General features: G+C 48.7%; 11 protein-coding genes across 11 annotated transcripts; 6 read left to right on the forward strand and 5 right to left on the reverse strand.

Annotated features, from left to right (window-relative positions):
- Positions 1-259: 259 nt before the first annotated feature.
- On the forward strand, positions 260-1,454 carry N7457_008842 (fructose-bisphosphate aldolase FBA1; the record flags this gene model as incomplete). The annotated part of the gene is made up of 3 exons (XM_057179885.1): positions 260-367; positions 420-833; positions 894-1,454. The coding sequence occupies 3 exons, from the start codon at positions 260-262 to the stop codon at positions 1,452-1,454; spliced, it is 1,083 nt and encodes a 360-aa protein (XP_057028271.1).
- Positions 1,455-1,880: 426 nt separating this feature from the next.
- N7457_008843 (uncharacterized protein) lies at positions 1,881-2,498 on the forward strand (the record flags this gene model as incomplete). The annotated part of the gene is made up of 1 exon (XM_057179886.1): positions 1,881-2,498. The coding sequence occupies one exon, from the start codon at positions 1,881-1,883 to the stop codon at positions 2,496-2,498; it is 618 nt and encodes a 205-aa protein (XP_057028272.1).
- Positions 2,499-3,202: 704 nt separating this feature from the next.
- On the reverse strand, positions 3,203-4,792 carry N7457_008844 (F-box protein; the record flags this gene model as incomplete). Its single annotated transcript, XM_057179887.1, has 1 exon — positions 3,203-4,792. The coding sequence occupies one exon, from the start codon at positions 4,790-4,792 to the stop codon at positions 3,203-3,205; it is 1,590 nt and encodes a 529-aa protein (XP_057028273.1).
- Positions 4,793-5,469: 677 nt separating this feature from the next.
- N7457_008845 (uncharacterized protein) lies at positions 5,470-5,878 on the forward strand (the record flags this gene model as incomplete). The annotated part of the gene is made up of 2 exons (XM_057179888.1): positions 5,470-5,505; positions 5,558-5,878. The coding sequence occupies 2 exons, from the start codon at positions 5,470-5,472 to the stop codon at positions 5,876-5,878; spliced, it is 357 nt and encodes a 118-aa protein (XP_057028274.1).
- Positions 5,879-6,458: 580 nt separating this feature from the next.
- N7457_008846 (putative ubiquitin conjugating enzyme (UbcB)) lies at positions 6,459-7,142 on the reverse strand (the record flags this gene model as incomplete). Its single annotated transcript, XM_057179889.1, has 3 exons — positions 6,459-6,776; positions 6,931-7,047; positions 7,116-7,142. The coding sequence occupies 3 exons, from the start codon at positions 7,140-7,142 to the stop codon at positions 6,459-6,461; spliced, it is 462 nt and encodes a 153-aa protein (XP_057028275.1).
- Positions 7,143-7,514: 372 nt separating this feature from the next.
- On the reverse strand, positions 7,515-8,326 carry sec11 (signal peptidase complex catalytic subunit SEC11; the record flags this gene model as incomplete). The annotated part of the gene is made up of 5 exons (XM_057179890.1): positions 7,515-7,672; positions 7,733-7,775; positions 7,838-7,871; positions 7,929-8,115; positions 8,173-8,326. 5 exons carry the CDS (start codon positions 8,324-8,326, stop codon positions 7,515-7,517), a joined length of 576 nt encoding a protein of 191 aa, XP_057028276.1.
- A 1,558-nt stretch (positions 8,327-9,884) lies between these two features.
- On the forward strand, positions 9,885-11,646 carry N7457_008848 (uncharacterized protein; the record flags this gene model as incomplete). The annotated part of the gene is made up of 5 exons (XM_057179891.1): positions 9,885-10,090; positions 10,147-10,168; positions 10,232-10,305; positions 10,359-10,688; positions 10,743-11,646. 5 exons carry the CDS (start codon positions 9,885-9,887, stop codon positions 11,644-11,646), a joined length of 1,536 nt encoding a protein of 511 aa, XP_057028277.1.
- Positions 11,647-11,813: 167 nt separating this feature from the next.
- On the reverse strand, positions 11,814-13,057 carry N7457_008849 (putative RTA1 domain protein; the record flags this gene model as incomplete). Its single annotated transcript, XM_057179892.1, has 4 exons — positions 11,814-12,555; positions 12,623-12,772; positions 12,821-12,920; positions 12,973-13,057. Coding segments are annotated over 4 exons (1,077 nt in total), but the record flags the coding sequence as incomplete, so codon positions are not given.
- A 782-nt stretch (positions 13,058-13,839) lies between these two features.
- On the forward strand, positions 13,840-16,548 carry N7457_008850 (uncharacterized protein; the record flags this gene model as incomplete). Its single annotated transcript, XM_057179893.1, has 7 exons — positions 13,840-14,190; positions 14,248-14,514; positions 14,682-15,297; positions 15,345-15,472; positions 15,527-16,051; positions 16,103-16,163; positions 16,217-16,548. The coding sequence occupies 7 exons, from the start codon at positions 13,840-13,842 to the stop codon at positions 16,546-16,548; spliced, it is 2,280 nt and encodes a 759-aa protein (XP_057028279.1).
- A 384-nt stretch (positions 16,549-16,932) lies between these two features.
- hir3 (putative transcriptional corepressor of histone genes (Hir3)) lies at positions 16,933-23,094 on the reverse strand (the record flags this gene model as incomplete). The annotated part of the gene is made up of 6 exons (XM_057179894.1): positions 16,933-17,913; positions 17,968-18,264; positions 18,321-18,476; positions 18,528-18,750; positions 18,822-20,309; positions 20,333-23,094. 6 exons carry the CDS (start codon positions 23,092-23,094, stop codon positions 16,933-16,935), a joined length of 5,907 nt encoding a protein of 1,968 aa, XP_057028280.1.
- A 348-nt stretch (positions 23,095-23,442) lies between these two features.
- N7457_008852 (ChAPs family protein) lies at positions 23,443-25,898 on the forward strand (the record flags this gene model as incomplete). The annotated part of the gene is made up of 7 exons (XM_057179895.1): positions 23,443-23,507; positions 23,594-23,723; positions 23,789-23,913; positions 23,969-24,249; positions 24,300-25,243; positions 25,303-25,677; positions 25,731-25,898. The coding sequence occupies 7 exons, from the start codon at positions 23,443-23,445 to the stop codon at positions 25,896-25,898; spliced, it is 2,088 nt and encodes a 695-aa protein (XP_057028281.1).
- Between the last annotated feature and the right edge of the window lie 390 nt (positions 25,899-26,288).

Below are 26,288 nucleotides of genomic sequence, written 5' to 3' on the forward strand. Positions count from 1 at the left end.
TATTTGATCGCCCTCTTCTCTCTTCTTCTTGAAATCACACTGACCTCATCCTCCAAAGCTCCACAACCCGGTGAGTCTCATCTTCTGGTTTACCGATGACGCTGTGCCCCTCCAATCCGTTGCCCCTCTTTCCTATTTAACTCTACCCGCTTTCAGCTCCCGGTAAAGCGCTTGCTTTGACTACTTCTACCGTTGAATCTGACTCTTTCTCTTCCTTTCTTCTCTCTAGATTTCAATTTATCTTTGTACAAACTTCATAATGGGTGTTCTTGAGCAACTGAACCGCAAGTCCGGCGTCATTGTCGGTGACGACGTCCTCCGTCTCTTTGAGTACGCCAAGGAGCAGGGCTTCGCCATCCCCGCCATCGTGAGTTGTGTCCCTTGAGTGCTTTCTAGCATAATTCTAACCGAACGATGAGAACGTTACTTCTTCTTCCACCGTTGTTGCCTCCCTCGAGGCTGCTCGTGACCAGAACTGCCCTGTCATCCTCCAGGTTTCCCAGGGTGGTGCCGCTTTCTTCGCCGGTAAGGGTGTCAGCAACGAGGGCCAGAAGGCCTCCATTGCTGGCTCCGTCGCCGCTGCCCACTACATCCGTAGCGTGGCTCCCGCCTACGGTATCCCCGTCATCCTCCACACCGATCACTGCGCCAAGAAGCTCCTTCCTTGGCTCGATGGCATGCTCGATGCCGATGAGGCTTACTTCAAGCTGCACAACGAGCCCCTCTTCTCCTCCCACATGATCGATTTGTCCGAGGAGCCCGTCGACTGGAACATCAGCACCACCGCTGCCTACCTCAAGCGCGCTGCCCCCATGAAGCAGTGGCTCGAGATGGTAAGTCGTTCTTCATTCTAAAAAAAACCACATTTGATATAGTGCTAACCTATTTCACAGGAGATCGGTATCACCGGTGGTGAGGAGGACGGTGTCAACAACGAGGATGTGGACAACAACTCCCTCTACACCCAGCCCGAGGACATCCTGGCCATCCAGAACGCCCTCGCCGCCATCAGCCCCTACTTCTCCATTGCCGCTGGCTTCGGCAATGTCCACGGTGTCTACAAGCCCGGCAACGTCAAGCTCCACCCCGAGCTCCTCTCCAAGCACCAGAAGTACGTCAAGGAGCAGACCGGCTCTGCCTCCGACAAGCCCGTCTTCTTCGTCTTCCACGGTGGCTCCGGCTCCTCCAAGGCCGAGTTCAAGGAGGCCATCAGCTACGGTGTCGTCAAGGTCAACGTCGATACCGATATGCAGTACGCTTACCTCTCCGGTGTCCGTGACTTCGTCCTCAACAAGAAGGACTACCTCCTCCAGCAGGTCGGCAACCCCGACGGTGCTGACAAGCCCAACAAGAAGTACTTCGATCCCCGCGTCTGGGTCCGCGAGGGTGAGAAGACCATGAGCAAGCGTGTCCAGGAGGCCCTTGAGGACTTCAACACTGCTGGCCGGCTGTAAATGTGGATGTCCCTGTGATGTCTTTGATTCCCTTTTGCCCTTATTTTTGATTACCCTCATATCCTCTCTTCATGCGGCCGAAAAAGCGATGGGCGCGGAGATGTTAGCGTCCCGGTTGTATGTAGCGTTGTATTCTGACACGCTTTAATGAATGTCCATACACGGTCCTTAGGACCGCTCTTCTGGAATATGAACCATAACGTTTGGTTTGATTATTGTGTTCTAAGACCAAGTTTAGACGTAGTTGGCAGCTTGTCCAAGTATCCTTCTCTTGTATCTGCTACATCAATGCTCTGGAGATACCCACCCAACACTGCCGTCTCAAAGCCACCCGTCGATAACCACATTGGATTTATAACTTCTTCTCTGAACATGTACAGTCAACTCGCAAGCAAACCCAGGTTTCTGAATTTGGGGGGTGCCCGAATGAACTTCAGCTACGTTGATAGCGGTACTTTGGACAACGCCGTTTTATTGGTTGAGCTGCTGTACCAAGTCATCGCCCTCTCTCCCCCGCCTTTACCCCGGATACAGGGCTCCCATGAGTCACCTACTGAGTTATCGAAAATCAACATGCCTCCATTGATTGACCTCCTTCCTTATCGAGATCAGATCATCGGTCTCTCCCAAAAAGGTGCATCGCCTAGCTCTATATGTGAAACCCTTACTCTTGATGTCAATCCTCGTACGATCCAAAGGCGGCTGGAATGGGGTCAAAAGAAACCCAGAGTTACCCCTCCCACAATAGACGATACTCTCCACAAGCGTATAAAAGAGCTTGTGTTGCAGGTTGGGCTCTCAGATAAACAAATCCTCCCAATCCTCCATAAAGAAGGGTTTGCGATCTCTGATCGTACGCTCCGGAAACGACGAAAACAGCTTGGTATCTGTCGTCGTACGGACGATCTAGAAGCACAGAGCGAGCAGTTCCAGCAGATCAAAGAGCTCATCGCTGATGAAATTAATATGGGCGATATTGAAGGTTATGGAAGGACCTACCTCCATCAGCATCTACGTCGTCGTGGCTATTTGTTTCCTGTGTAAGGCCTTATCCGATCTATATCTGTATATCGGAGGTACAGATCTTTGACTAATATAATGAAAAGCCATCGTGTCTTTGCAGCCTATTGTGAACAGCGGCCTGATATCCTCGCAAACCGGTCGTACAATCTTCGTCCGCCAAACAACCGGCGGGAGACTAACTGAGAAACCAATATCGGGAGTGGCGCCAGCGGCAGGAGTTGCCGCTGAGCACATATTTACAATGAGTACACTGTTGCTAACATCATTTATCTGTACACATTGATATGGTTTGGAAGTATGATGCTCATATTGAAGTGTTCTAACCTTGCGGGGTGTGATGATCAAGGGAAAAGAGAGTGGCAGTGATTGGCTAGACCTACACGTGAGGACGTAGGGCTTCAGCATCAGCCATTGTGATGAGGCAGGGAACAAGCTAAGAGGAAGGCTCAAGTAAAAGCTGAGTGAATGAAAACACACAGTATGGGATACAATAGGGTGATGAGGAGAACAAGTTCATTTCCTTAGAAGGGGTGCTTTTATATTGAGGGTTCTTTCCTATTTGGTTGGGAGGGAGGAACAGCCACGCTAATCACCAGTACTGCAAGTCTAGATGATGTGTTCTAAAATACACTCTATACTGGATAACCAAGCAATGCGAGTCGAATGAGACTAAATGGATACTATGTACAATTAAAACGCATGGTTTTATACTGCTCTTGAGATCCTCACAGAAGGCTAACCGAGTCATTTAGAGCCCATTCAACCAGCTTCTCAACCTTCTCCCGCTCTTTCATCCCAAGATAAATAGCCTTCATGCATGTATAATGTTCCATCCTCTCCTCATAATCTCGTTGCTTGTCATCGAACGGACCTTCAACACCGTGCCAATTGCGATGTCTTCCTGCATTTTTGGTACGCTGAAGAAACATGATCCATTTCTTGTAAGAAGCCAGACACATCGCCGTATTCGTCTTGATGGATTCGCGAGGTGGATCCGTGATGTCGTATATCTCAGATCTCCATTTGGGCGGGCAGCTGAATGAATCATCCCGTATCCTTTGGAATAGATCAAATAATCCCGTCGCCACATAACACTTCTGATAATGAAGCAAGTTTTTCAAGCACCCCAGAATGCCTGTTTCAAGGGGCTCGCGTCCATTCTCCCGCGAGAAGCAGTGACTGCAGAGCAACTTGCCAAATATCTCTCCATCCGCCGGGGTCCTGTCCCACTTCCCTAACTCCTCATTGGCTCTTTCGCCCACAAGGATTGCTTCATCGGTCAGATCCGTAGGATGCAGACAAGTACGTGAAGGTCTCCAGTACCAATTTTGCTCAAGGAGCGGGAATGAATGTGCTTCCTTCCATGTCGAGCACCCCGAGCATCTGACCATGTACATTGTCCACCAGTGATTGCCAAAGTCAGTGTCTCCCGGGTAGACTGCGAAATTCGACTGCCCCCTGGCGTTCTTGATGTCTAAGGTGATCGCCAGTCCTGGGAAATAACGGTCGACTTGTGATTCGTACCATACGCGGCGGCTTCGAGTGACCGGGGTTGTGGGGGAACCCCCGATGCCGTCACGGCATGATAGAAGCTCGCCTCGTTGGTACCGACATTCATTGCATTGTCGTTGGTGGCGTTTGAATCCGCAATACGCAAGTTCAATTCTCGACGCTTCTTGGCTTAACAGATCGCTTTCTTCGTCATCGAGTAGTTGGACGAATTCTTCGAGAGTCATGTGTTCAAATGCGGCCATCCCACATTCTTGGAACCTCTCCAGTCGTGGAGTTGAATCCTCATTGAGCCTGCGTCTCGACTGCAGATGTGTGATGGCAACCCTGTATCTCTTTTGGACCGCTTGGATCTCATCCTCAAATCCAGGATTATGCCTTTCGCGCCAGACGTACTCAGTCGCAGAGTCTCTTCCGGCGGTGCCGGGCTGCCAGGTTGTGAATTTAGTGACGGCAGATGAGCCAGGGACTGGTTTTCGATAACCTAGCCCTAGAATACGATGGTTGTCGAATGCCGTGTGAGGCAGCATTCGGAGACAGTCGCTACAGGCCCATAACATTGATTGCCATTCAACTTCAGACCACGCGGGCTGGAGTTCGTTGGACCTTGCGTTATATACCGGTGTAGGACCACCTTCCTGCTGAGACTCGAGGAATAACAGTCGTTCACAGAAATCCAATTTAGTTGGCTGGATGACGGATCGTAAATGGACATTTGTCTGGCTGATCGAGATCAGCCCCGCTGGGTCCAAGTACTGGATGATGGAGCACAGGATTTCAGCCGGCAGCTTGGTGATGGACGCCATATCTTTTGCTTCACTGTCAGGCCACCTTGGGGACTTGTTTCTCGGATTTTTGAAATTTTCATCGCTTTCGAGTGTGCGAGTTTTGGTGTTAGACTATAGAGCTAAGCCTCGTTTGTGAGTCATTTCGCCGCTGGTCAGTCGCGTGCAAGAAAGATAGCCGGCGCCTGAAAATCATGAGGAATATTATTCTGATGCTACATGATTCTGATATCGACTTACATTCCGACCTTTGGGGTTTGACGACCTTCCTTGTCTTTCGGTGGTGAGAGTAATGGGAGTTGGATTCTTGGGGGCCAAAAGGCTTCATTAGAAGCAGTCGAAGCTCATATTAAAAAGACATCCCCCAGGTTATGATGATGCAAACCTCTCAACTACTTCATTATTGGCGATTGGTTAGAGTAAGTGACAGAGATTTAAAGTCTGGCTCGTACCTACGCGAGGATGCGTTGATGCTGTCAGAGAGGATGCTGCACTATACTGCTGCCAAAGGCGCAGTAGAAGGGTATTGATGCTTGTGGGCTCAGTCATTGAAGGCAGGGCAACATCAAGCATAGTCGCGACTTCCTCGGGCCAACCAAATGAATATAAACCCCGATAGATCGATACCTCCAACATTCCTTTTCTTCCCATCGCCCTCCTCGCTTGTATCGAAGATCATACCAGGAACCAGGACCACCATGCCTCCTCATCCCTATGTAGAACTCCCACCAACGGTATGTATACTTAACCTCCGAGTCTATCTCTGCTAACAAACGTGCCACGTAGGTATCAAAGCTCAACAACGACCTCCTCGAGCTGATATATCTGAAGAGTACACTGGGCGTCTACGACAGAACAGTGGAGAGTATCCGCAACTCGAACACCACCCCGGAGCAGCTCAATATCCAGCGTCGGTCCTGGCTCCAGGCCAAGTCGCAAGTGGCATCCTTGCATAGGAGCATCGTTGCTGACTTTAGTCGGCTTCCTCGTCGTATGAAACAAAGCTATCTTTATTACAATCACCAGGAGTTGAAGGACCATGGGTTTCAGCCGTCCATTGAGCGCTTGACGATTGTTCGGCCTGGTAGTCGTGTGACTATTCTCTAAGTGTCTTGGAAGATGGAATTTGAGGCTGGTGAGGGTTTGAAGAGAAGATATCCTTTCATATGACATTGAAAATCAAGTTCTTTGGGCAATATTGTGACTCGGTTCTTTGTGTCTTCCGGAGATGATAGGGGACAATTGAGATCTATTTTGTTCTTAGTGGAAACCCCACCCAAAATCATGGAAGCTGTTAATTCTAGTGAAGCCTCTTACAATCCATGCTAATAGTACATTGATTTTCAACATCAGTATTTTAGGATTAATCCCAAAGCTAACGGAATAGACCAGCAGCAGCTGGGGCAACGCACTCGACTGAGGCACACGAGCTAAGACGGAAGGAACAGAAAAGGGGCAGACGAGCAGCATGCTCTTTGAGGTTGTTAGGGAGGGAAAAAAAAGGCATGGCAGCGTTGAAATCGTAAGCCGTGGCTTGAGGAGAGCATTTAAGTTATTCTATGATCAGTATAATAACCCGACACACAGCCCCCATTTTCCGTGCAGAGTTATGAGGCGACGGTAAAGGATGAAGATGTTCTCTCAAGAGATCAACTGTTCCTCGCTGGTAGGAGCACAGAAAGACTATCTATTCAGAAGCGTACTTGCGAGTCCACTCTCGTGCAACCTCCTCATAACGCTTCCGGTCGTTTTTGTATTGCTCTGCGATCCTCCCCTCCACCGCGTCATCTGGCATCGGCTCGGCCAGTAGTTGCCGAGCAAATTGGAGAACAGCGGCGATCTTGGAGCTGGGTTTCCACTCATCTGCACGTAGCATGCCTAAGCACATGCTCCCTTTGTCATCGTTTGTCACGTTCGGGTGGTAGATTTTTGTTGCGAAGGAGACTGTCGGGGGCTTAAAGGGGTATTCGGTGGGTAGCGAGAGCTTGACTCGGAAGTTTCCATTCTGTATGTATGCGCCAGGAGGTTAGCATGCCGCATATTGGATTGGAACTGTGGGGTCGGGTTTGTGAGACACGCATTTGTTCTTGGAAAGGCGACGAGTGTCACGAAAGATCTATTCAGAGGAAAGAGAGGGAGCGGGTCATGTTTTGACATACGTGATATGGTGATCCTTCGGGTCCTTCCATGGTGATCTTCCACTCGTACACGTTCGACTCATCGGCCAGCTCGACTGTGATCCCCTCCGGAGGGGACTCGGTAAGCTCACTCAGCTCCTTTGATTGAAATAAATGGTTAGCAAGCTAATAAACAAGAATTTACATGTGGGATTGTAAGTATTTACCTTGGATATGCGCTTGATGCTGCCCATTGTGATGTTGAGTCGTGGATTTGGCGGGGTGATAGGAGCGGGCAGGCGAGCGCTTTGATGCAAAATGCGAATGCTCGTTGCGAAATGTCAAATCAGTAGCGCAGATTCAAGCTATTTAGGAGAGAATGAAAAAAAGCGTTCGTGCAAGAAAATATAGGAGAACAAAGGTGGTCTGGCTTAGGTTGGAGCTAGAAGCTCCCCGGGCCTAGTGGGGTGCGCGGCAAAAGACGGCGACGTCAGTGGAGGTTTGATATGCCTGCCACACTCCATAGTGCATTACAATCGCCCTTTTTTCTTTTTTGAAACAAAAGATATTGCATATGGTAAATTGCCTTGCTGGAATTATCAATAATCTATATTTTCGTACATCCATTACTCCCTCTGAAGGATTACCATCAATCCCATGATTCCGAGCATCACTGTCTTGAGCCAAGGGTACTCGCTGAGCATGATTGTAACGTAGCCAACCATAGGTATGTAGCCACGGACACTGCCTACGACATCCTCCGCCCGGTCGAGATGATCCTGATCTAACTTTGTTAGTCACTTGTAAGATTGCTGTTGTTTCGTTGAGCCTCGGTATCACCTACCTTGGGCATAGAGCTCAGTATCATCGGCCACGTTGTTATCGCCCTTGATTCCAAAGTTAGCACACACCCAATCCAAACATCCAGTCGAATCGCTGGGTCGCCTACCTTAGTGAGGAGCAGGCGATTCGGTGTTGTATCCCTAGGTCCACATTAGCAAGCCACGGGTGCGATGATACGTGTGGGATTATCGACGTACACTGTGATCTCTTTCACCTTTTTCGCGCTCGCACGTCCTTCTACCTCCGGGAAACTGCGAACCACCCTGTGGACAATTGGAATCTCTTTTCCACGGACGTTATAGACCACAACTTCTCCGATCTCCACAGGACTCCGATTCCATAAGAATAGCAGATCACCACGCTGGAATGCCGGTTCCATTGATCCTGTGAAAAAAGATACCATGAGCTGGGTTCAACCCTTCGTGGGATGGTATTGTTTACCGGATAAAACCACAACTATTGGCGAGCTTGATGCGGACAAGACTGAGAGACCTTTCCACATCATGAAAGCTGTAGATAAGACAAGCGCAAAGTTTAGCACTTGCGCAATCGACTGTCGAGCATTTGCGATGCTCGAGGAGAGGGAGGATAGCATGGTGGGCGGTTCGCGGTCGACAAAGACAGGACGGTTGGGGTCGGTCGCGTAACGGTGACTGGCGTTGGTCAGATATGCTGCTCGGAATTTTCTTGGTGCAGATAGAGCCAATACCTCTTGTGTTCAGCTTTACAGCTGGGCTAGTTGGAAGGTCGTGTTTTGATCTAGATTTGGGTGCGGAGAGGTGGCCTCGTCGGAGATCGTCTTGGCGCAGATCCACTGGCTTTTCCGCCTTCTGCAGGCTGGGTACTCCAAACAACAGTGCGAGTATATATCCCAGTTATTACCACAGTAACATCTTGCTTGGAGAATTGCGCAAGTGATTTGCGTGCTTATCGGGCCAGTATCCACGAGAGTCCTTATTTTGTTCTTTTTATCTGGTGGCAAATAAACCGCCAGCCAAGGCGTAACTGTGCATCCTATACTCCGTATGCCTTCTACAGTTGCAGCTCAGAATATATTGCACCAATTTGATATGCTTGGATTTAATATGAGACTTGGTTTAGCCAAGACCGACAGTAGTTGTGAGACCGATACCTTGTTTTCGAAGCTCGTTGTGGCGTGATGAACGCTGTAAGCGCCGATAGATCATCTGGAACCTAGAGGGACATCTTGAATGCGAATATCTAGTGATTTTGAGTTGGATGCAATTGTACCTTCAAGGAGGTCATTTTTCGCCATTCCTGAGCTCGTAGAGATGTCACGCAGCAGAACGATCACTGTAGCCGGCTGAGTTGTGGCATTTCACTGTCTTCGTTTGAGTCTCTACGAAAACTTTTGTTGTATATATATATACATGTGTAGACCTAGGTAGCTTCTTCACAACTAACTGGCTGTTCAGGCCTTTGCTAACTGTGTAAGTGTAGGTCATGGCCATCGACCATCTCATCGAACCGTCCTCGGACATCCCTACACGTACGCGGATCGAAACTTGCTTCTGTATTTCAGGCCACTATATCCGTATATCGGGTGTTCCCCATAGGCAAATCATTTCTCTATTCATTTATCTCTGATCTGAAAAAAGTACACATGAAATTTTCACCTTTGAGCTGCGCGGGGCACCGATCCTGAAGAATGCCGAGAACACATACGTTATCCCTAGAGATGAGAGATGAAGTCACTAGACTTCATCTCGTGGCCCAATTTCAGCCATTTCTCGGCTAGATCTTGGCCAACTGAATATAAAGCGGTGTTGAGCTATGGTGTACATTGATATAGAAACCAAAGTTTGATCTAGTAAGGCTCGACTACTACCTATCGGCGGATGAAGAGAGAAGAGACCAGTAGACCGGAGCCAGAATTCCTTGCAGAGCTCTAGCTTGACGCGTGTATTTGACAATCTGAGCTCCAGAACCCCCACAGTGAAGATCGCAAGGGGTTCCATTCCTCGGAGGCTGGGTTCCAATAAAAATGTCCGGGATGATTGGAACATTTACGATGATAAAAAGCTCGAATCCCTTCTCGGGCAGCTTCGCTCAAGAGATGTTTTGTTGATAAATGTGACTTGCTCAATTATTCTCTAGAATCATCTACATGTTCAGCTGTACGGTTGCCCAATATGCAGCCTGTCTCTCCAGAATCAAGTATATCGACCGATGAGCCCAAGGCTTTCATCCTCAACCTTCTACATGAGCATAATCTGGAGCTCACACCGGATGGAAAATATGTGCGATGGTTGCGCAATCACCCCAGGCATCCTCGAAATTGGTCTGGCCTGCGAAAGAGCTACGACATCATTCTTGTCTGTCTTCTGGATCTTTTTATGTATGACCAGTCCGGTTGTTCGCATTGGAAAGATTATAGGCTAACGACATCGGCAGAACTGCATCTAGCACCGCGGGTGTGAGTGAACACAAATCTTCGCAAGCTTCACGTTCATCGAGCTAATGATCATGGTTTCTCCAGTCGGCAGCTGCTGCACAAGCCAGACATGAATACAACATGAGCGCAACCCTTTCTACTTTCATTTTTGTCACATTGTGAGAGCTTCTCTAGTTCGAGCTACCTACATTACATATCTAACCTTGAACAGATTCCTCCTCGGCCAGGTGATAGGCACTATCCTATTTCCCCCATGGTCCGAGGCATTTGGGCGCAAGAATATGTATATTTTTAGCAGTGGCCTCAGTGCCATTTGCTGTGCAATCATCGGTCTCGCACAATCAACACCACTCGTTATCATCATGCGCATCATTGCCGGGCTTCTGTCCGCAATCCCATATACAATCATTGGTGGCAGTATCGAGGACATGTTCAACTGCCAGGCTCGCATCTGGACCATGTACTATTGGACTGTTGCTTCCAACATTGGTTTGATTCTCGGGCCTATTATGAGCAGCTATATAATTGCAAGCTTTGATTGGTACATAACTCTCCGTCCTTTTCTACCTGCGATTCCCACTAACTAGATACTCAGGCGATGGAACTTTTATGTCTTCGCCATCATTATTGCGGCCGTCACAGGAGGTCTCTGTTTCATCCGAGAATCTCGACCTTCCTTATTGCTAGCCAAAGAGGTTAAACTCATCAGCGATATGACTACCATGAAATCAATCCCACCACCTCTCAACCACGACCATATCCCAGATTTCAGAACATTCGCCAAAGAGGCCCTCTTTCGTCCAGCACAGCTCTTTTTCCAAGAGCCCATTATTCTCGTCATCGCAATAATGATCTCCGTGGCTATGTCCCTTATCTACATCTTCACAGAAGCCCTCCAGCCAATTTATGTGTCAATGGGATTTTCAGAGACTAAAGCTTCCCTGATTTTTATCTCGATTGGCCTGGGGACGTGTCTTAGCACATTGATGCGCGTGCTAGATGGCTACATTCTCAACTATCTCCGCAGTCAGGGCCGCCCGATCAAGCCGGAACACAAACTTCTCGGGCTTGGTCTAGGTGGCCCTTTTCTAGCGATTGGGCTGTGGTGGTTTGCCTGGACCATTCCACCGGATGTACAAACCCCATGGATTGTGCCCACAATCTCCCTTGTTCTGGTAGGCTATGCGCTAACGGAAATGGATACCGTGCTGTATGGGTATATCTCCGATGCATATTTGAGTTATTCGGCCAGCGCAACTGCTGCGGTTGCGCTTATGCGGGCACTACTCTCCGGTGCATTCCCGCTTTTTACGATGCAGATGTTTACTGTCTTGGGCAATAATATTGCTATGTCTATACTTGCTGCTGTAGCAACCGCGTTCTGCATAGTGCCACCTGTATTCATATTCTATGGAGAGCGAATTCGTCGAGCAAGCAAGTTCGCTCGGTACAGTTGGGAAATCCAGGAGGAATTGGGCAAAGAGGAAGAAGATTGGTGAATTGTGAAATTGTTATGATACATGTATACCCTGGATTCTCGGAAAAAGTTAATATTCTATAGCGCATCCTACTTGCAAGCTAAATTAATTAAAAGAACGAAATACAAAGCAAGCTCCTGAGCTATCCTTGAACAGCAAGGAAAAAATGTAAAACAAGAGAAGATATCTCACACACCCTCATTGTCACGCACAATAGCACCCTCTCCCCGAGACGGATTTGCCTCCCAATACTTCTCTTTTTTGCCTTTGTTAACAATGAGACCATAAATATCGAACGGATCAAAGACGGTCTGCAGCCAATGGCGGGGGTCATCATAACCAGGGCCCTCGATTTCCGTGACACCATCCTGAGCAAGATAGATCTTGTTTGATCTCGGAAGCGACTGCATCGGATGGAAGACGTTGAGTAAAGTAGTATTGCTATACATGAACACAACTTCGAAGAACCAGAAGAACCACTCCTGCTTCAAGACAGGACTGATATCTGCAATACCACTGACGGCATTTAGACTGGCAGCAGAAAAGTATTCCACTGTGCGAAAGATGGTACGAATCGTAATGAGTGTGCAGCTGCAGTACAAGACCAGCAGCGCACGTTTAATCTTGTGATTCAGTACACCTCCTCGGAAGCAGTTGAAATGAAAACGGCCAGCCAAAGACCCAAAGCCTACCATGAGAGCAATCTGCATGATAAGCGCTGCCTTCAATAGCGCCTTTCCGACATTTTGTGATGCTTCAGAGGAATCCGAGCTTGCAACTCGGACTGCTCCGTTCGCGGTAATACTTTCAATGACCACACCTAGGGCGACGAAGGTCGTGAATACCCGGCCTGGGTGGATGGGTGAGTGGTATGGAATGTAGTAGAGCATGCGACCAAGTATGAAAAAATTAGCGCCTTCGTATACTGGCCTAACATTTTCAAAAGAAATGGGTGTCAGTGTGTGATCGGGTAATGTAATAGGGAATGACTTCTTACGGTCCAGCAAGAAGGAGTACAGTGCTTGCAATATAGACGTCTTTATTTCCCCATTGCCCGAACGCTCCAACAGTTCGAGTTATAAAACCAGCCGTGAATAGGAGGGCAGACCATGGAAGAAGCCCGGTGACTTTCCAGGATTTATATTTGCTAAAGAAGATTAGATATCTTGAACTGCGTGCTAGGGAGATCACATACAAGCATTGGTATCCATGGATGGCCCCAGAGACAGTGAAAAGGATCGCAAAGGCAATTGCAGCGCCTTTGTTTGGCGCATAGAACCATAGGCTTCCCTCCTCTCCATATTGTTAGATATACATCTCGGTTTGTTCAACTTGTGGTCGACTTACGGTATGATGACCTTGCCTCGAGCATATTTGAGCATCTGCCAGCTATATATTGCTCCGTGGTAGAACAAAAATCTTTATGAGGGAATCTGTATAATAGTTTAGGTGTGTTATGCAGTGAAAGACAAGGATATCTTATTTAAACTATTTGGTTGTCCTGATGGGACCTTGACCAATATATATGTCAAGGTACTCCGTATATAACTTTGTAAGTTTGTCGCATGTGCCCGATGTACAGACAAGCGAAAACGAGCTACTTAATTTGGTTAAGCGTGAAAAGAGTCTCGTCGAATTAGAAGTCAAAGATCGCTGACAGGGAAGAAAATAGAAGCTTCGTATAGAGAGCGGCTTGGCATGGCTCACAGACAGATACGAGGTCAATTTAGGCCTAAGCGTCGATTTGTTGCTTGTTATGATGAACTGGCTGTCGTTGAAAATATTACCAAGAGGCGTAATCCTGACATCGAAGGAATACGAGATCCCCCAGAATCCATGCGCTTTCACATGTAGTAGATCAGGTGCGCGTGATATTAGCCAAGCCGCCCAGCCCTGGAGGTGAGTTGAAAGTTGAGTAAGCCTGCAGCTATCCTAAAGTTAAACAAGAGCACTGAAATTAAAGAAATAAGTTGATTATGTCCCAAAGGAAGGGGAAGGCTAACATTCAGAGACCTAGAGGGATGAAGCATCGGGATATAGATGCACGTGACCTGGACGTTGTCAGGGGAACCACGTGCCCAAAGAGGTAAGCACGATGTTGATCTGTGGATATTCTGGACTTTCTTTGACTTCCCCAGGTAGCCTTTGATTGCATCGGAGCTTCAACGTCGCCACTTCCCGAGTCATCGTACAGATACTCACGAGCTGCCTAACATGCCGCCCAAACAACCCCAGGCATCGCTGTTCCAAGTTTATCTCCGTCTACGCCCGCCGTTTTCCCAGAACCCCAATGAATCCGACCGGTTCCTGAACGTTGAGCCTCCAGAGGCCTCGCAAGATGAAACAGAAATTGTCTCGCCAGGATCCACGCATATTACTGTCCAATCTCCAAATGACACGAGAAAGCGCGCCATTGAGAGGTTTGGGTTTACAAAGGTCTTCGAGCAGGCTGCCTCGCAATTGGACGTCTTTCACGATACTGGGATGGAACCCATCATCCGCGGTGTGCTGAAAGAAAATCGAGATGGACTCGTTGCTACCCTTGGAGTCACAGGGAGTGGAAAGGTCTGATCTTGAAAGTCCGTGTGTTGCGACAACCAAATTAACCAGATGATTATACAGAGCCATACCATTCTAGGATCCAAGACACAACGAGGAATGACCCAAATGGCACTTGACGTGATCTTCCGCTCCCTGGAGCCGACCATCAAAACAGAAGATCACAGCATTACTCCCGTAATGCTGGCCTCACTGGCCGCTGCGGATACTTCTGAAGCTCAGTTGTTCTCCGCCCAGACGTTTTTAGAGGCAGTATATGGCGAGCCAAATGGACGGACTTCGAGAGCTCAAACTCCCATGAGCCCATCCCGTGCCAACACACCTTTGATGGTACGAACCCCCCTACCCTTAATCCCTCGCAAGGATCGCCTACCCCACGAGCACGCACACTTGGATCTTCTCTCCCGAGGCCAAGGTCTAAATCTGGAAGTCCCCGCAAGGTTCACTTGCCTCCTATCACCGCTCCCAATAGCACTGATCGGACCGGGATTGGCCAGGTCTCGACTGAGTACCCTGGATGGATTACCCCCGGATTTTCTAATCCTATTCCTTACACCCACTCCAATATCTTTGAGTCCCAGTTAGCTAAATCTCGACTTTACGTTTTGCAGGAACCGACCCCTGCATTGAATTTCCCCCGCCGTCACATACGTGAACGACCATGCGCCCTTCCGAGATTGCCTGACATGAGCCACCTTACGGTTGAGATGGATTCTAACGCCGATTATGTCGTTTTGGTATCCATGTATGAGGTATATAACGACAGAATCTTTGATCTTCTTTCTCCCGCTATAGTCACAGGACAGGGTACCATGTCCCGTGGAAATAACCAAAAAGATCGTCGACGGCCCTTACTCTTCAAACCCACCGAGGGCTCACCAGATCGCAAATTAGTTGCTGGGCTACGCAAGATTGCCTGTAGCAATTATGATGAAGCACTTGCTATATTGGACGTTGGTTTGACCGAACGCAAGGTAACTGGCACTGGAATGAACAGCGTTAGCTCTCGCAGCCATGGCTTCTTTTCCCTGGAAGTCAAGAAGCGAACATACTCAAAGCGAACCCGTGAATACAGTTGGGCTGGAAACGCACTCACCGTTGTGGATCTTGCTGGTAAGTGATATCAGCACATTATGTAGGACAGCGACTAACTTATCTAGGCTCTGAGCGTGCGAGAACAGCCAAGACGGCCGGTGCCACACTTGCCGAGGCTGGGAAAATCAACGAAAGCTTGATGTATCTCGGTCAATGCCTGCAAATGCAAAGTAACATTCAGGATGGAATGAAGGTATGTTCTCAACTTTTTGACAGCCGTTGTATTGCCAGTTGCTGACCCAGACAGACTGCTCTCGTTCCATACCGGCAGTGCAAATTGACTGAGCTATTGTTTTCGAATTCATTCCCATCATCTCAACAGATGTCCCGGGGCCAATACCCCCAAAAGGCAATTATGATCGTCACGGCTGATCCCCTGGGCGATTTCAACGCCACCTCTCAAATTTTGCGTTACTCCGCGTTGGCTCGTGAAGTCACTGTTCCTCGCGTCCCATCGGTTTCTGTATCCGTTGTGTCTTCGGCATCAAGTAGTCACCGTTCGGCTAGTGGCTGTGTTTCCCCAGTTTTCGATTCAACCGAAGAGCTCGAAAGAGCTGTCGCAGACATCACACGCCTAACTCACGATTGCCAAACCCTCGCTGTCAAGTTGGCCGAAGAAGAATTCGCAAGATCTGATCTTGAGATTAGACTGAAGGCTGCTGAAGAAAGATGTCTCATGATTGAACAGGATGTAAGAGAGGAATGCTGGGCCGAAATGGATGAGAAAACGGAAGAAGAAAGGCGACGTTGGCAAAAGGCGTGGGATGACCAGGTTTGTCGCTCTATCCCTCTTCCGAACCTGGCAATTGCTGATATATTCCAGATCGGCCGCAATTACGAGCATCTTGACAAGAAGGTTGAGCTTGTGTCCCGTGGCTTCCAAAGTAAGTCAACTAACAAGGACCAAGATAGAGGACTCGTGAACTGACAACCTTAGTCTTCGAAGACTCAGGATCGAATCAAAGAGATCAAAGAGTTGAAGAGCTTGAGCAAGAAAACGACGAGCTTCGCCGCAAACTTGCCGCTTTTGAGCGTGAGATGCACAGTCAATCTCCGTCAAAAAAGCATAGGCCCAAAAATCCTGCACCCTCTCGGTCCAACCATCTAGGCCGTGAGAGTGATATTGAGAATGCGTTGCAACGTATGGATCAACTGAAGCTCGCAGACACCATGTTTACTCCTCCATCGCCAGCAGGGACTTCGCCCACCAAGAAGACGCGGAAAATGGGAACTCGGAAATGGGACCTCGCCCCAGAGGACCAGATCTAAGCTGTCTCTTTTGCTTTCTTTTCCCCCTTTCATGACGGTTACGATCTATTCATCTTTTGCTGTTTACCATACTAGAACTTTTAATCATTGGAGTTGTTTTGTTTGATTACTTTCGGATGATATCCCCTGACTAAGGCGTTTCGGCTCGATCAATTCTCTGTTTGTTAATGATTGTTGATATTCCATTTCCTGATTCACAATCCCATTTCAGAATTTTGTTGTTATTGTACATCCCAGCTTGTAAGCTTCCTTGAAAACCCCCGCCTCTCAACGCCAGTCTGCTGCTCTAAACAAATACCGTCTTGAGAAAAACCACCCATGCGCTCCATAGATAGAAAGCAAATGAATTAAAAACCAACACCCTTTGAATATGCACCCGATGCCTTATGACTGAGAGGGAGTGATGTCCATGGCATCTTGTTCCCTAGACTCCTGCTTTCCAGTGCCAAGCTCAGTCTCAGTATCATTGGCACCATGATCCGCAGTGGGAGTGTCTTTGTCCTCTTCATCCGCCTTGGTTTCCTCATCCTGCATCTCTTCATCTTCGTCCCCTTCACCCTCAGTGACACCATGTTCACCATCACCCTCCACATCTTCACCATCATCTTCCCCATCACCTTCATCCCCTTCCTCATCACCAGTCGCCCCCTCTTCGGCATCCGTAACAGGAGGGAAAAGTGCTGACATGCCCTCATCACCCAGCTTCGTGTCATCAGCCTCACTCAACTCGGTATCATCGGCAGTTTCATGCTCATCTCGCTGCTCACCCGAGCCATCCATAGCAGTAGAAGCCTCCTGGGCACGAGGCGCAGAAGTCGGCCCTGCAGCATTTGACCCAGGGCCGTGGGGAGTCGCAGGGAGGTCTGTCTCGCCCGGAGCTGTTGTTTTGCTCGTTATCGCTCGAGGGGCTAACTTAGTGTTCACGATTGTGTCGGCGCGTTTCTGGATATCGCGACGGGCAATGCCCTTAGTGCGGCCACGGGGCGCGGGGGTATCGGCTGCTGGGACGGATGCCAGAGTTGGGGTCTCGGTGAGGCCTTCGCCGACCATAAGCATGTGGTCGACTTTCATCTTCTCTTTGGTTTCGTCGGTTGCTTGTTCAACGAGATGGGGCATGTTGATCTCGTAAAGTCGGGCATAGAGGTCGGCGATCAGGTCTTCAAACATGGTGATTTTCATGAGATTGTTGTTGAGCTTTTTGAGCTCCAGGGCGTCTCTTAGAAGTTCTAGAATTGCCTGGCTGTCTGGGACTAGCTCGGATAGACCTTCTAGGCGAGCTGTCTTGGTAGAGAACTCCTCCCAACCGATTGGCTTGAATACACTTTCTTCATGGCCTTCGTTGATCTTGGCTGCGCGGCGAATGATCTGGGGAATAGTGAGTTTTGAGGGCATATTCATGTGGGGTTGGAACTGTCTTACCTTTGCATAAGTGAGGCAAATGTCTTCCCACAGCTTGGTGTGATTGAGGAAATCGCCTTGCTTCTTCCTCACGCGACGCAAGAGTTGATCTAAACTTGCGCGATCATCGAGTTGGTCGAGCAGGCCAACAAAGAAGTATACATAGCGGGTGGTGTAAACAAAATGTCTGCCAGGGCGTTCGAATTCTGGCCGCCAGACTTGGATCGTAAGTGTTTTGGTGAAAATCTGGGAAAGTTCTTGCTTGGCGGCAAGAGCAGCGGTTGCGTTTTCTTGGCCGTCATAAAGGACATGAGCAGCCTAGCGGTTGTAAGCATGCTGAATAACAACAGTTGAATTGAGGTGAATACACATACCTTTACACCCATGCGATGATGCCAATTTGACTTGTCGGCGCTTTTGAATTTCCGAAGGACTTCAAGCATATATGGGTTCCATCCTTCCATGTTCTCAGGAGCCTCAATTTTACGGGCCCATGGAGTCGCAAGGAGGGTCTTACTACCTTCAGCAGGCTGATATCGCTGTCAGATAGAATGCAACAAAGCAGATGAAACTTAACTTACTGTCATGTGCCCTCGGAGTACAAGCTTGTGGACAATAGAAAAGAGTTTGAAATGGGGTTCAAAGATTGGATCGGAGCGTGAATCCTTCCGTTGGGGAAGGGCAGTAATCGCATCAAGAAGAGCATTTATCACCTCGTGCATCTCAACCTTCTTAGAACTCGTCCTTAAGGAGTCGTCACTGGTGAACATCTTCCAGAGACACTTGCCGAGTGTGTAATGGGTCCTGTTCATGTGTTAACACAATGCTCTATCTAATGTCTGTTAAGGTATCTCAATCTCATTGAAACCACTTACATCCATCGCTTGGACTTGTCGACAGCTGCCCGTTTGAGAAGGTTGCTAGCAAAGTTCCACGTTGAATACACCGACATCTCCTTGAAGGGTGTTCCCTTGTACATTTGCTGGCTCTCCTCACTGCTGAAATGGCGAGGGAAGTCTGCAACACTGAAAGCTCCCATGGAAAGCGGTTCGCGAGAGGATGAGTATAAGCGAATACCAAAGTCAGAGTAGAGATCTGACATTACTGCGCTGGTCTCTGCTGTTGGTTCTGCAGTTCTGATTGCCGTCGAAACAGCCATTGCATAACAATGGATTGCATTTCGCTGCAGTGCTGCCAATTCCGAGCGGTTGTTATTGATTTTATCAGCTGTCCATGTGATATCTTCGTCCAACTTCGAATCGTAGGTCTGGGCTAGCCTATACCAAGTTTCCCATCTGCCTGTACCGTGATCCAAATCTTGTCTGAAGAACCCAATAGCGTCATCAAGCTCACCCGTTGAACCGGGACTAAGGCGCTTTTGAGATCGGAATTTGGTGAGTGCAGCATGGCCGAGGAGGAAGAACCAGCCTTTCGCTGCTATCTTCGCATTCTCGGTGGGAACTACTGTCGTCGAAAGCTCTGTGATGCCCTGAACGGCACGGAGAAGATTGGATGGGTTAAGCGCAGCCTTAAGATACGCATTCACGAGGCGACGATTGAAGGTCAGCTGAGGTGTTTGCGATGAAGCCTTAGCGGGACCAATTGCTTGCTGCATCTTCTCAATAGTAGTCTTCAATTCTGACTTGGAAAGATCCTTCATATTCATCTTGTTTGCCTGTTGGAGCACAAAGTCAATCATCATAATGGCCGTAGGACGATCTAGCTTCTCAGAAGGACATCCATGATCCACAGTCCCGTCAAATGGAGAGAATTTGATGCCATGGAGATCGAGAAGTATCTGACACACATCAAATTCATAATCTCCCTTAGTTTCGAGGCCAAATAGCTCCGCTTTCAGAAGCTTTAGGAACTTCTTTTGCGAGTATCTGCACATTGATCGAACGCCTAGTGCATTGTGAACGGAACGAAGAAAATGGATACGATCTTCAAGTGGGTCATCAAATAGCTCCTTGTTCTGGGCAATTGCTTCCATGAAAAGATAGTATTGCATAATCCAGCAGCGGACATAAAGCTCTCGCATTCTATCTTTCAAGTTTTCCAGCGATTTTGCCAATGAACCTCGGAAATCGCGACCGGAAATTTGGCCTACCCGCACCGAGTCTTCGTAAAGGATAAAGCTGTGCAAAAGCCTGGTGAGGCGGGCTATAGCAGACATTGAGGTTTGCAAATGCTCCATATCCAAGCACTCAAATGCTTGGTCTGACTCTTCAAGAATCAGTGGTATAGCTTTGGCCATTATGCCGTCAAGGGCCTTGAGCGAGGCCAATAGAGCGAGTTGACGATGCTGACTTGTTTCTTCGGCGTGTTTCAGTGCCTCGAGTTCTGCCATCACCACTTCGATGCTGCGCAAATAGCAAGAAACAACCTTGGGGGGTAGTCAATGGCTTGGTATGCCTCTTGTAGTCTGCGCCACAGAAATAGTCGCAATGTAGCATCTCCCCGGTCGAGGAAGGCAGCCATTTCACTGAGATGCGATGCAGGGTGGTTCATGTCATTCTCCGTTGGCATTTCAGCGTACTCGATTGACAAGGGTTCAAGGATTGGCTCAATGGCTTCAATCAGAGTGACAGGATCCTCGGAGTCCGAGTTGAATACTTTAGCGAAGAAGTCCATGCATTTAAGCTTCAGAACTTCTTGGTCTATCACAGCAGCAGATAATTCTGACATGATACTGTTGTTGACGAGATTGACACTTGGATCGCCAAACGACTGAAGAATTTGCTTCAGGTCTTGAAGACAGAGCAGGACATGTTCTCGCTGTGCGTCCCCAGCAAGATTGATATGAAATGCTGAAACCCACAAATGGCGAAGAGTGAGGCTGGATTGGCATTCACCGGATGGACCGTGGTCGACAAAATGATCTATGGATGACCGGGCCAGCATGCCCCAGCGGGCTAAACGATCACGCTGTGCAAGTCTTGTCTCTTGGGCCGTCTCACTGCCAAGACCCTCAACGGAAGCAAATATATCCAAATGAAGCTCGTAGATGGTTTGTATCATCTCAAGTTCAAAGAAGTCTGTTGCTTTATATTCAAAGGGCGTTTCATTGGTCGAGCCAAGAATGCGTTCTTCAAGATCTGCAATCAATGAATTGCATGACCGATAGATGAACTCATCTTCCCGAAGCAAGAGTCCTACAACTGTGTCCTTGAGGTCTTTTGGCCACAGGTAACAAGAGTAAGTAGACTTTGCGGTAGACCAATTTGGACACTCTTCACCAAAGTTTGGCATGAGAAGACATTTGATCCATTCAAACGAAGTCTCATGGGGATGTAGCCAGCCAGAGTTGATGGAATTAGAAAAGTTATAGAGTTGCTCTCCAGAAGGCAGTTCTTCTGCGACAACTGGCTTCCGGGTCCCTTTCCTAGAGTGCTCAAGGAAAACGGCCAATCCTGACTTGCTTGTGCCACGAATGTCTTTGAGCGGAGATATTTCATCTTTTTGTTGCATCAATCGAGACTTTTCGTCATCCCATGTCTTGATAAGACCTCTGAAGTCTTGAACCAATCGCGTTTCAAGATCTTGGGATATGCTATCAGAATCGTTGGGAGGGCACTTTCCTCTCAGACTTTCTATGCTACCGAGTGCATCGATGCCAACCTTTGAAAACAAAGAGTCAATGGTGCTGAACATCCAATCGTCGGCATTGACAAAAACCTCGAGACGGTCTTCGTAGTACTTTTCTTGATCAAATGCAATCTCTTCAAGCGGTGCCAAAGCATCAGCATTTGACTCCCGAGCTCGGGTCCGTCTACTTTTCATGCGCCCCCCTTCCGGCTCTTCGTTCGCAGCCGACGCAGACGATCTCTTTCGAACGTCCACTGCAGAGTTTGGATCAGCTTCCTCTGCATGTAAATCATCTTGTTCGGCCGATTGGTCCTGTGGCTGGGTCGATTGACGTTCGAGTGACTCCATCAATTGCTTTTCGGCACTTTGATCGATGGATGAGTGTTGCTCGACTGAATCAGACGGCTCTTTCGTTGGTTCCACTGCATCTTGATCTGGTTGAGCATCAGTCTCCGCTGTATCAAGCATTTCCGCATCATCGCCCTCGTCATTGCCCTTGTTTTCCCCTTCCTCTGTATCTACGCCAGTTATAGTGTCCTCCTCCTCCTGGGGGGTCGGCGTGGTTGGAGCTTGGGAACCCCTTGCTGGTAGAATAATACCAATAGCCTGAGTGGGAACATCAGTAAGAGAGGCATCATCTTCATTGTCAAGTGCCTGAAGAAGCGCCTTGCCGAGTGACTGCCAGGTTGGATCGGCCGGGGTTATCTCTCGACGGGAGGTACATATGGCAAGAGGACCCTTGGATAGGTCCAGGTGGCGCAAATCAGTTGGGAGGGCGCGCAGGTTGGGATATGGGTCTTCATGCTGTTTTAGGTATTTCAAAAGAGCTTTTTTGGGTCTCTTGGTAGGAATTTGGGACGTGGATAATTTGTCAAAGAGAGACTGTAGCGTGCTGCGTAGACGCTGCTCCGCAAATATTTCCTCTAAACCGAGTTGCTCTGACCGTAGTTCCAAGCGATTATCATCATCCGCTAGCACACTCTCCAAGCAATACCGAGACAAACGATAGCTGTTCAAGGCACTGCTGAGTCTGGCGCTTTGCCTCCAGAGGTTGAGATCCGAGTCATCTCGTTCCAACGCATCCCCAAAAGATTTTAGAGCTGTCCTGGATGCCTCCATCAATCTCTTTTGTTTCTCTTGCTCGGACTCGGGGGTCTGTGGTGTTGTTCGGATGGAGTCTTGTACTGAGTCAAGGACGAATTTGCCGTGGTTTTTGTAGGACAGATAGAGCACCTGGAATAGACTGGAGGTTGAGTCATTCACGTTGTATTCGGCGATAGATTCTGTAGCAACTTCATCAGAGATCCCTTGGGCCTGCACATCATCGAATGCACTCCTTTGGAAATCGGAGATAGACTCTGGGTATTTGAAGATTTCCGAATTGAGAAGGGCTTCATAGGCATCTGCAGCTTGCGCATAGTGCTCTGGTCCTTGTGAATGTAACTTCAAAGCACTGTGGTACAACTTCAGAGCTTCCTCGATTTGAAGCTCCTTGGTGTCGTCAACCTCCTCTTCGACAGCCTCATCAGGCTCCACGTTCAATGCGACCCAGCTCGACATTGTGTGAGCTCCACGCGGGTCCCTCAGATATCAAATAAAAGGGTGGAATCAGGCGACAGCATCTAGATGCCAAACCCTAGATGCGGGCAACAATGGGCAAATCAGTAGAATCAATTGGTTATCGCGGACACGTTATCACGCGTTGCACCGATCGGGGAAAGTGTGTGGGGCCTGGGTGCCTGGGCGCCTTGTGGCCTGAAGCCCTTTCCTTGGGGAGTACAGTTGGAGTATTCTAAGATTACTCTTCGCTTTCCCCTCGTCGCAACCCCTGAACGTCTTGCGATTGACGTAGAATTCTTTTATTCAAATTATTCCCATCTTTGCTTGCCCCGCGCTTCTGCAGGTGTCATGGTCGCGCCCGCTGTTCCTGAGTATGTCGTTCCTGTTCCCCGTTTACGTGTTCCCCGGGTTGCGTATGCATGGCCATTGTTCGAGATCACCGACAGTTGCCATTGCGAAAATTCCGGGCTTTGTGACTAACGTCGCGACCATCATCTAGGATCCACGAGGAGGAGGATATTTATGTTGCGGTTGATGCGCGCACAGAATCCCTGCAGAACTTGCGAGAACTAGGCCCTCCAGACCTGGTCTATTTGGTTAAGCAACCAAAGGCCAATTCGACTCGCCAGGTACGTATACAGTTTTTGAGCGACTCGCTCGTATGTGGACAATCGATTGACCACATCTATCGCAGACCGGTGTTTATCACCATGTCACCGGAATCGATGCCTCCTCATCCGCCAGCTTAGCCGCCTACGTCAACACCCTCACATTCTCTCCCCTCGACAAGACACATAAAGTGGTATCGGGCATCTACTGGTCAGAACCCTTTCTTTTTGGTATAGTGGTTATTCATGTGCTGATACCTATGCAGTTGCTACAATGCTTTCTCTCATCTCGATATGCGCGTTGAAGTCAAAATCCCCGGAAGCTTGGAGAGCTATTGCATTGATGAGCGGGGTGATAAGCGAGTGGCCACTGAAGCTCTCTGGCTTGAGACGTTCCTTTGCGCCGTATTGAGGGCTTATCTTTATGCGGACGATGGAAGCGGAGATTCCGTCAAAAGGATCGTTGGGGTTAGACGATTCAATCCTGTGACAAATACAGAAATGGAGCACAAGTTTTTGGATGCTGCCGAGAAGCTATTCTTTTTAGGCATGGCTCCCAACTTATCTGTCTCGTTTATCTGGCTAACAAATTTACAGGACGTCAACTCAGCTCCGATCCCGAAACTCAAGTCCCCAACACTGTGAGCAACCACCTCACATCGGGCATCCTAAAATATATCCACACCACCGGGCGCTACACATCTGGAATCAATCTGTTCGAGAAGCTCCGTACAAGGGATGTGGAAGTCTCGTCCCTTCTGGCTCGTGTACAAATTATGGCAGATGAGGAGGTGCAAGCAGTACGCCTCATGTATGACGCTTTACAAGATGTTCCGATGGACTATGCTCTACTCGATTGTCAGGCTAGCTTTTGTCAGAGCAAGGGCGAAAGCGAGATGGCACTTGAGTGCGCTAAGCGAGCAGTTACTGCTGCTCCTAGCGAATTCAGTACATGGGCCCGCCTGGCAGAGGTATATGTCGGTATGGAACGCTGGGACTTGGCGCTCCTGACTCTCAACTCTTGCCCTATGTTCACCTATCAAGATAAAGATACCCCTCGCATGCCACAACCATCACGCATTATGCTCCCCATCCTTTCTGAAAGCATTCTTGATGAGATCGACGAAGGCCAGCCAAAGCAGGGAGATCCTCACGATTATGTTCACCCTTCGCTTCGAAAAATTCATGCTGCTAGTTACCAAGGCACCTTTTTGAAGGCCTATAATCTTCTGACAAAAATTGCTGCTGCCATTGGATGGGATCAACTCCTCAAGGCTCGCAGCGAAGTTTTTGTGATGGAAGAAGAATACCGTGTTGAGCGGCAGCATGTTCCTAAGCCCGCACATTCTATGAGAGCGGAAACCAACGGAGCAAGCCCCGACAGCGAGGAAGACTCTGAGTCTGTGGCTGGCCCTGAATCCACCGAGCCGTCTTCAGAAGAAACCCCCAATGGCGATATCGGAGACAGCCATGCCCAGAGCCCCCTCGAGCGACCAGAGCAAACGGTTGCCTCTGAGGTTGTCAAGTCTGGCAATGAAGTTGTATGTCGCATGCCCACTGAAAATGTAATCGATGGAGATACTAACCGTTTGCCCCATAGCCTGATCCCTCTCACGCATCTTACACGCAGTTCCGTAACAAGCGACTTTGTGAAAGATGGCTAGATAACTTGTTTATGGTGTTGTATGAGGACCTTCGCATTTACACCATCTGGCGGACCGAGATGGCTCAGTTCCGCCAACAAGCTATGGAATACAAAAAGTCCGCCACCGAGTGGGAGATTCTTGGTGAACTCGCGGAGCGTTTGCACCATTTCGATGAGAGCATTGAGGCCTATCAGAGCTGTCTAGCCACTCGCTTCTCGCCCAAGGCTATGCGTGGGGTCTTGAAGTTATACGAACAGCGAAACGATACCAGAGGCATGCTCGGCGCGTTGATCCGTCTGATCGCCTGGCAATATCGCTGGTATTCCGAGGTATGCTTTATTTCCTACTCTATGTGTGGACTATGCAACTAACCAAATCCAAGTTCTCCCCGGAGCTCTTGTTCTTAGTTCGTAAATTGATCGAGGATGAAGGTGCTGTCAAGGTTCGCAGCATTGTTCAAGCTACAAACTTGCCCCAGCCCGTTCTCGATCTCACGCACCAATACTGCCAACTATGTGCCACTTTCCGCAGCAGCGGCAGCGATACTTGAATGTGTTGAAGATCAAGCATAAGCTAAGCTGGAAGGCAGGGCCGCCTTTGTGATGCCATCGTATTTTATGTCTTCCCTGGATACCAAGATAGAAAGCGGGGGCGCAGGCAGGGGCTAATGACCATCCTGGATTGATGACAGCCTTTTTTAATTTCTCTCTTCTTTTTTCTCTTGTCACTCGATTGTTATTAGGTATTTCACTTACACGCATATACATATCACATCAACGATCTGTCTGTCAATTGTATCGTTGCCTGTCAGGCCTTGTACGGACCGAGTCCTTTTAGGGGGGTCTATCGAGGAGCGATGGTAGGCAAAGCGCCGGGTAGTTCTACAGTCGAATTCGAACGCAGTCTACTCCTCAGGCACACATACTTTGTTTCTCGGCTC

Source organism: Penicillium paradoxum (genome assembly GCF_028828445.1).
Source record: "Penicillium paradoxum strain IBT 22861 chromosome Unknown utg000007l_segment0_segment0, whole genome shotgun sequence".
Classification (NCBI taxonomy): domain Eukaryota; kingdom Fungi; phylum Ascomycota; class Eurotiomycetes; order Eurotiales; family Aspergillaceae; genus Penicillium; species Penicillium paradoxum.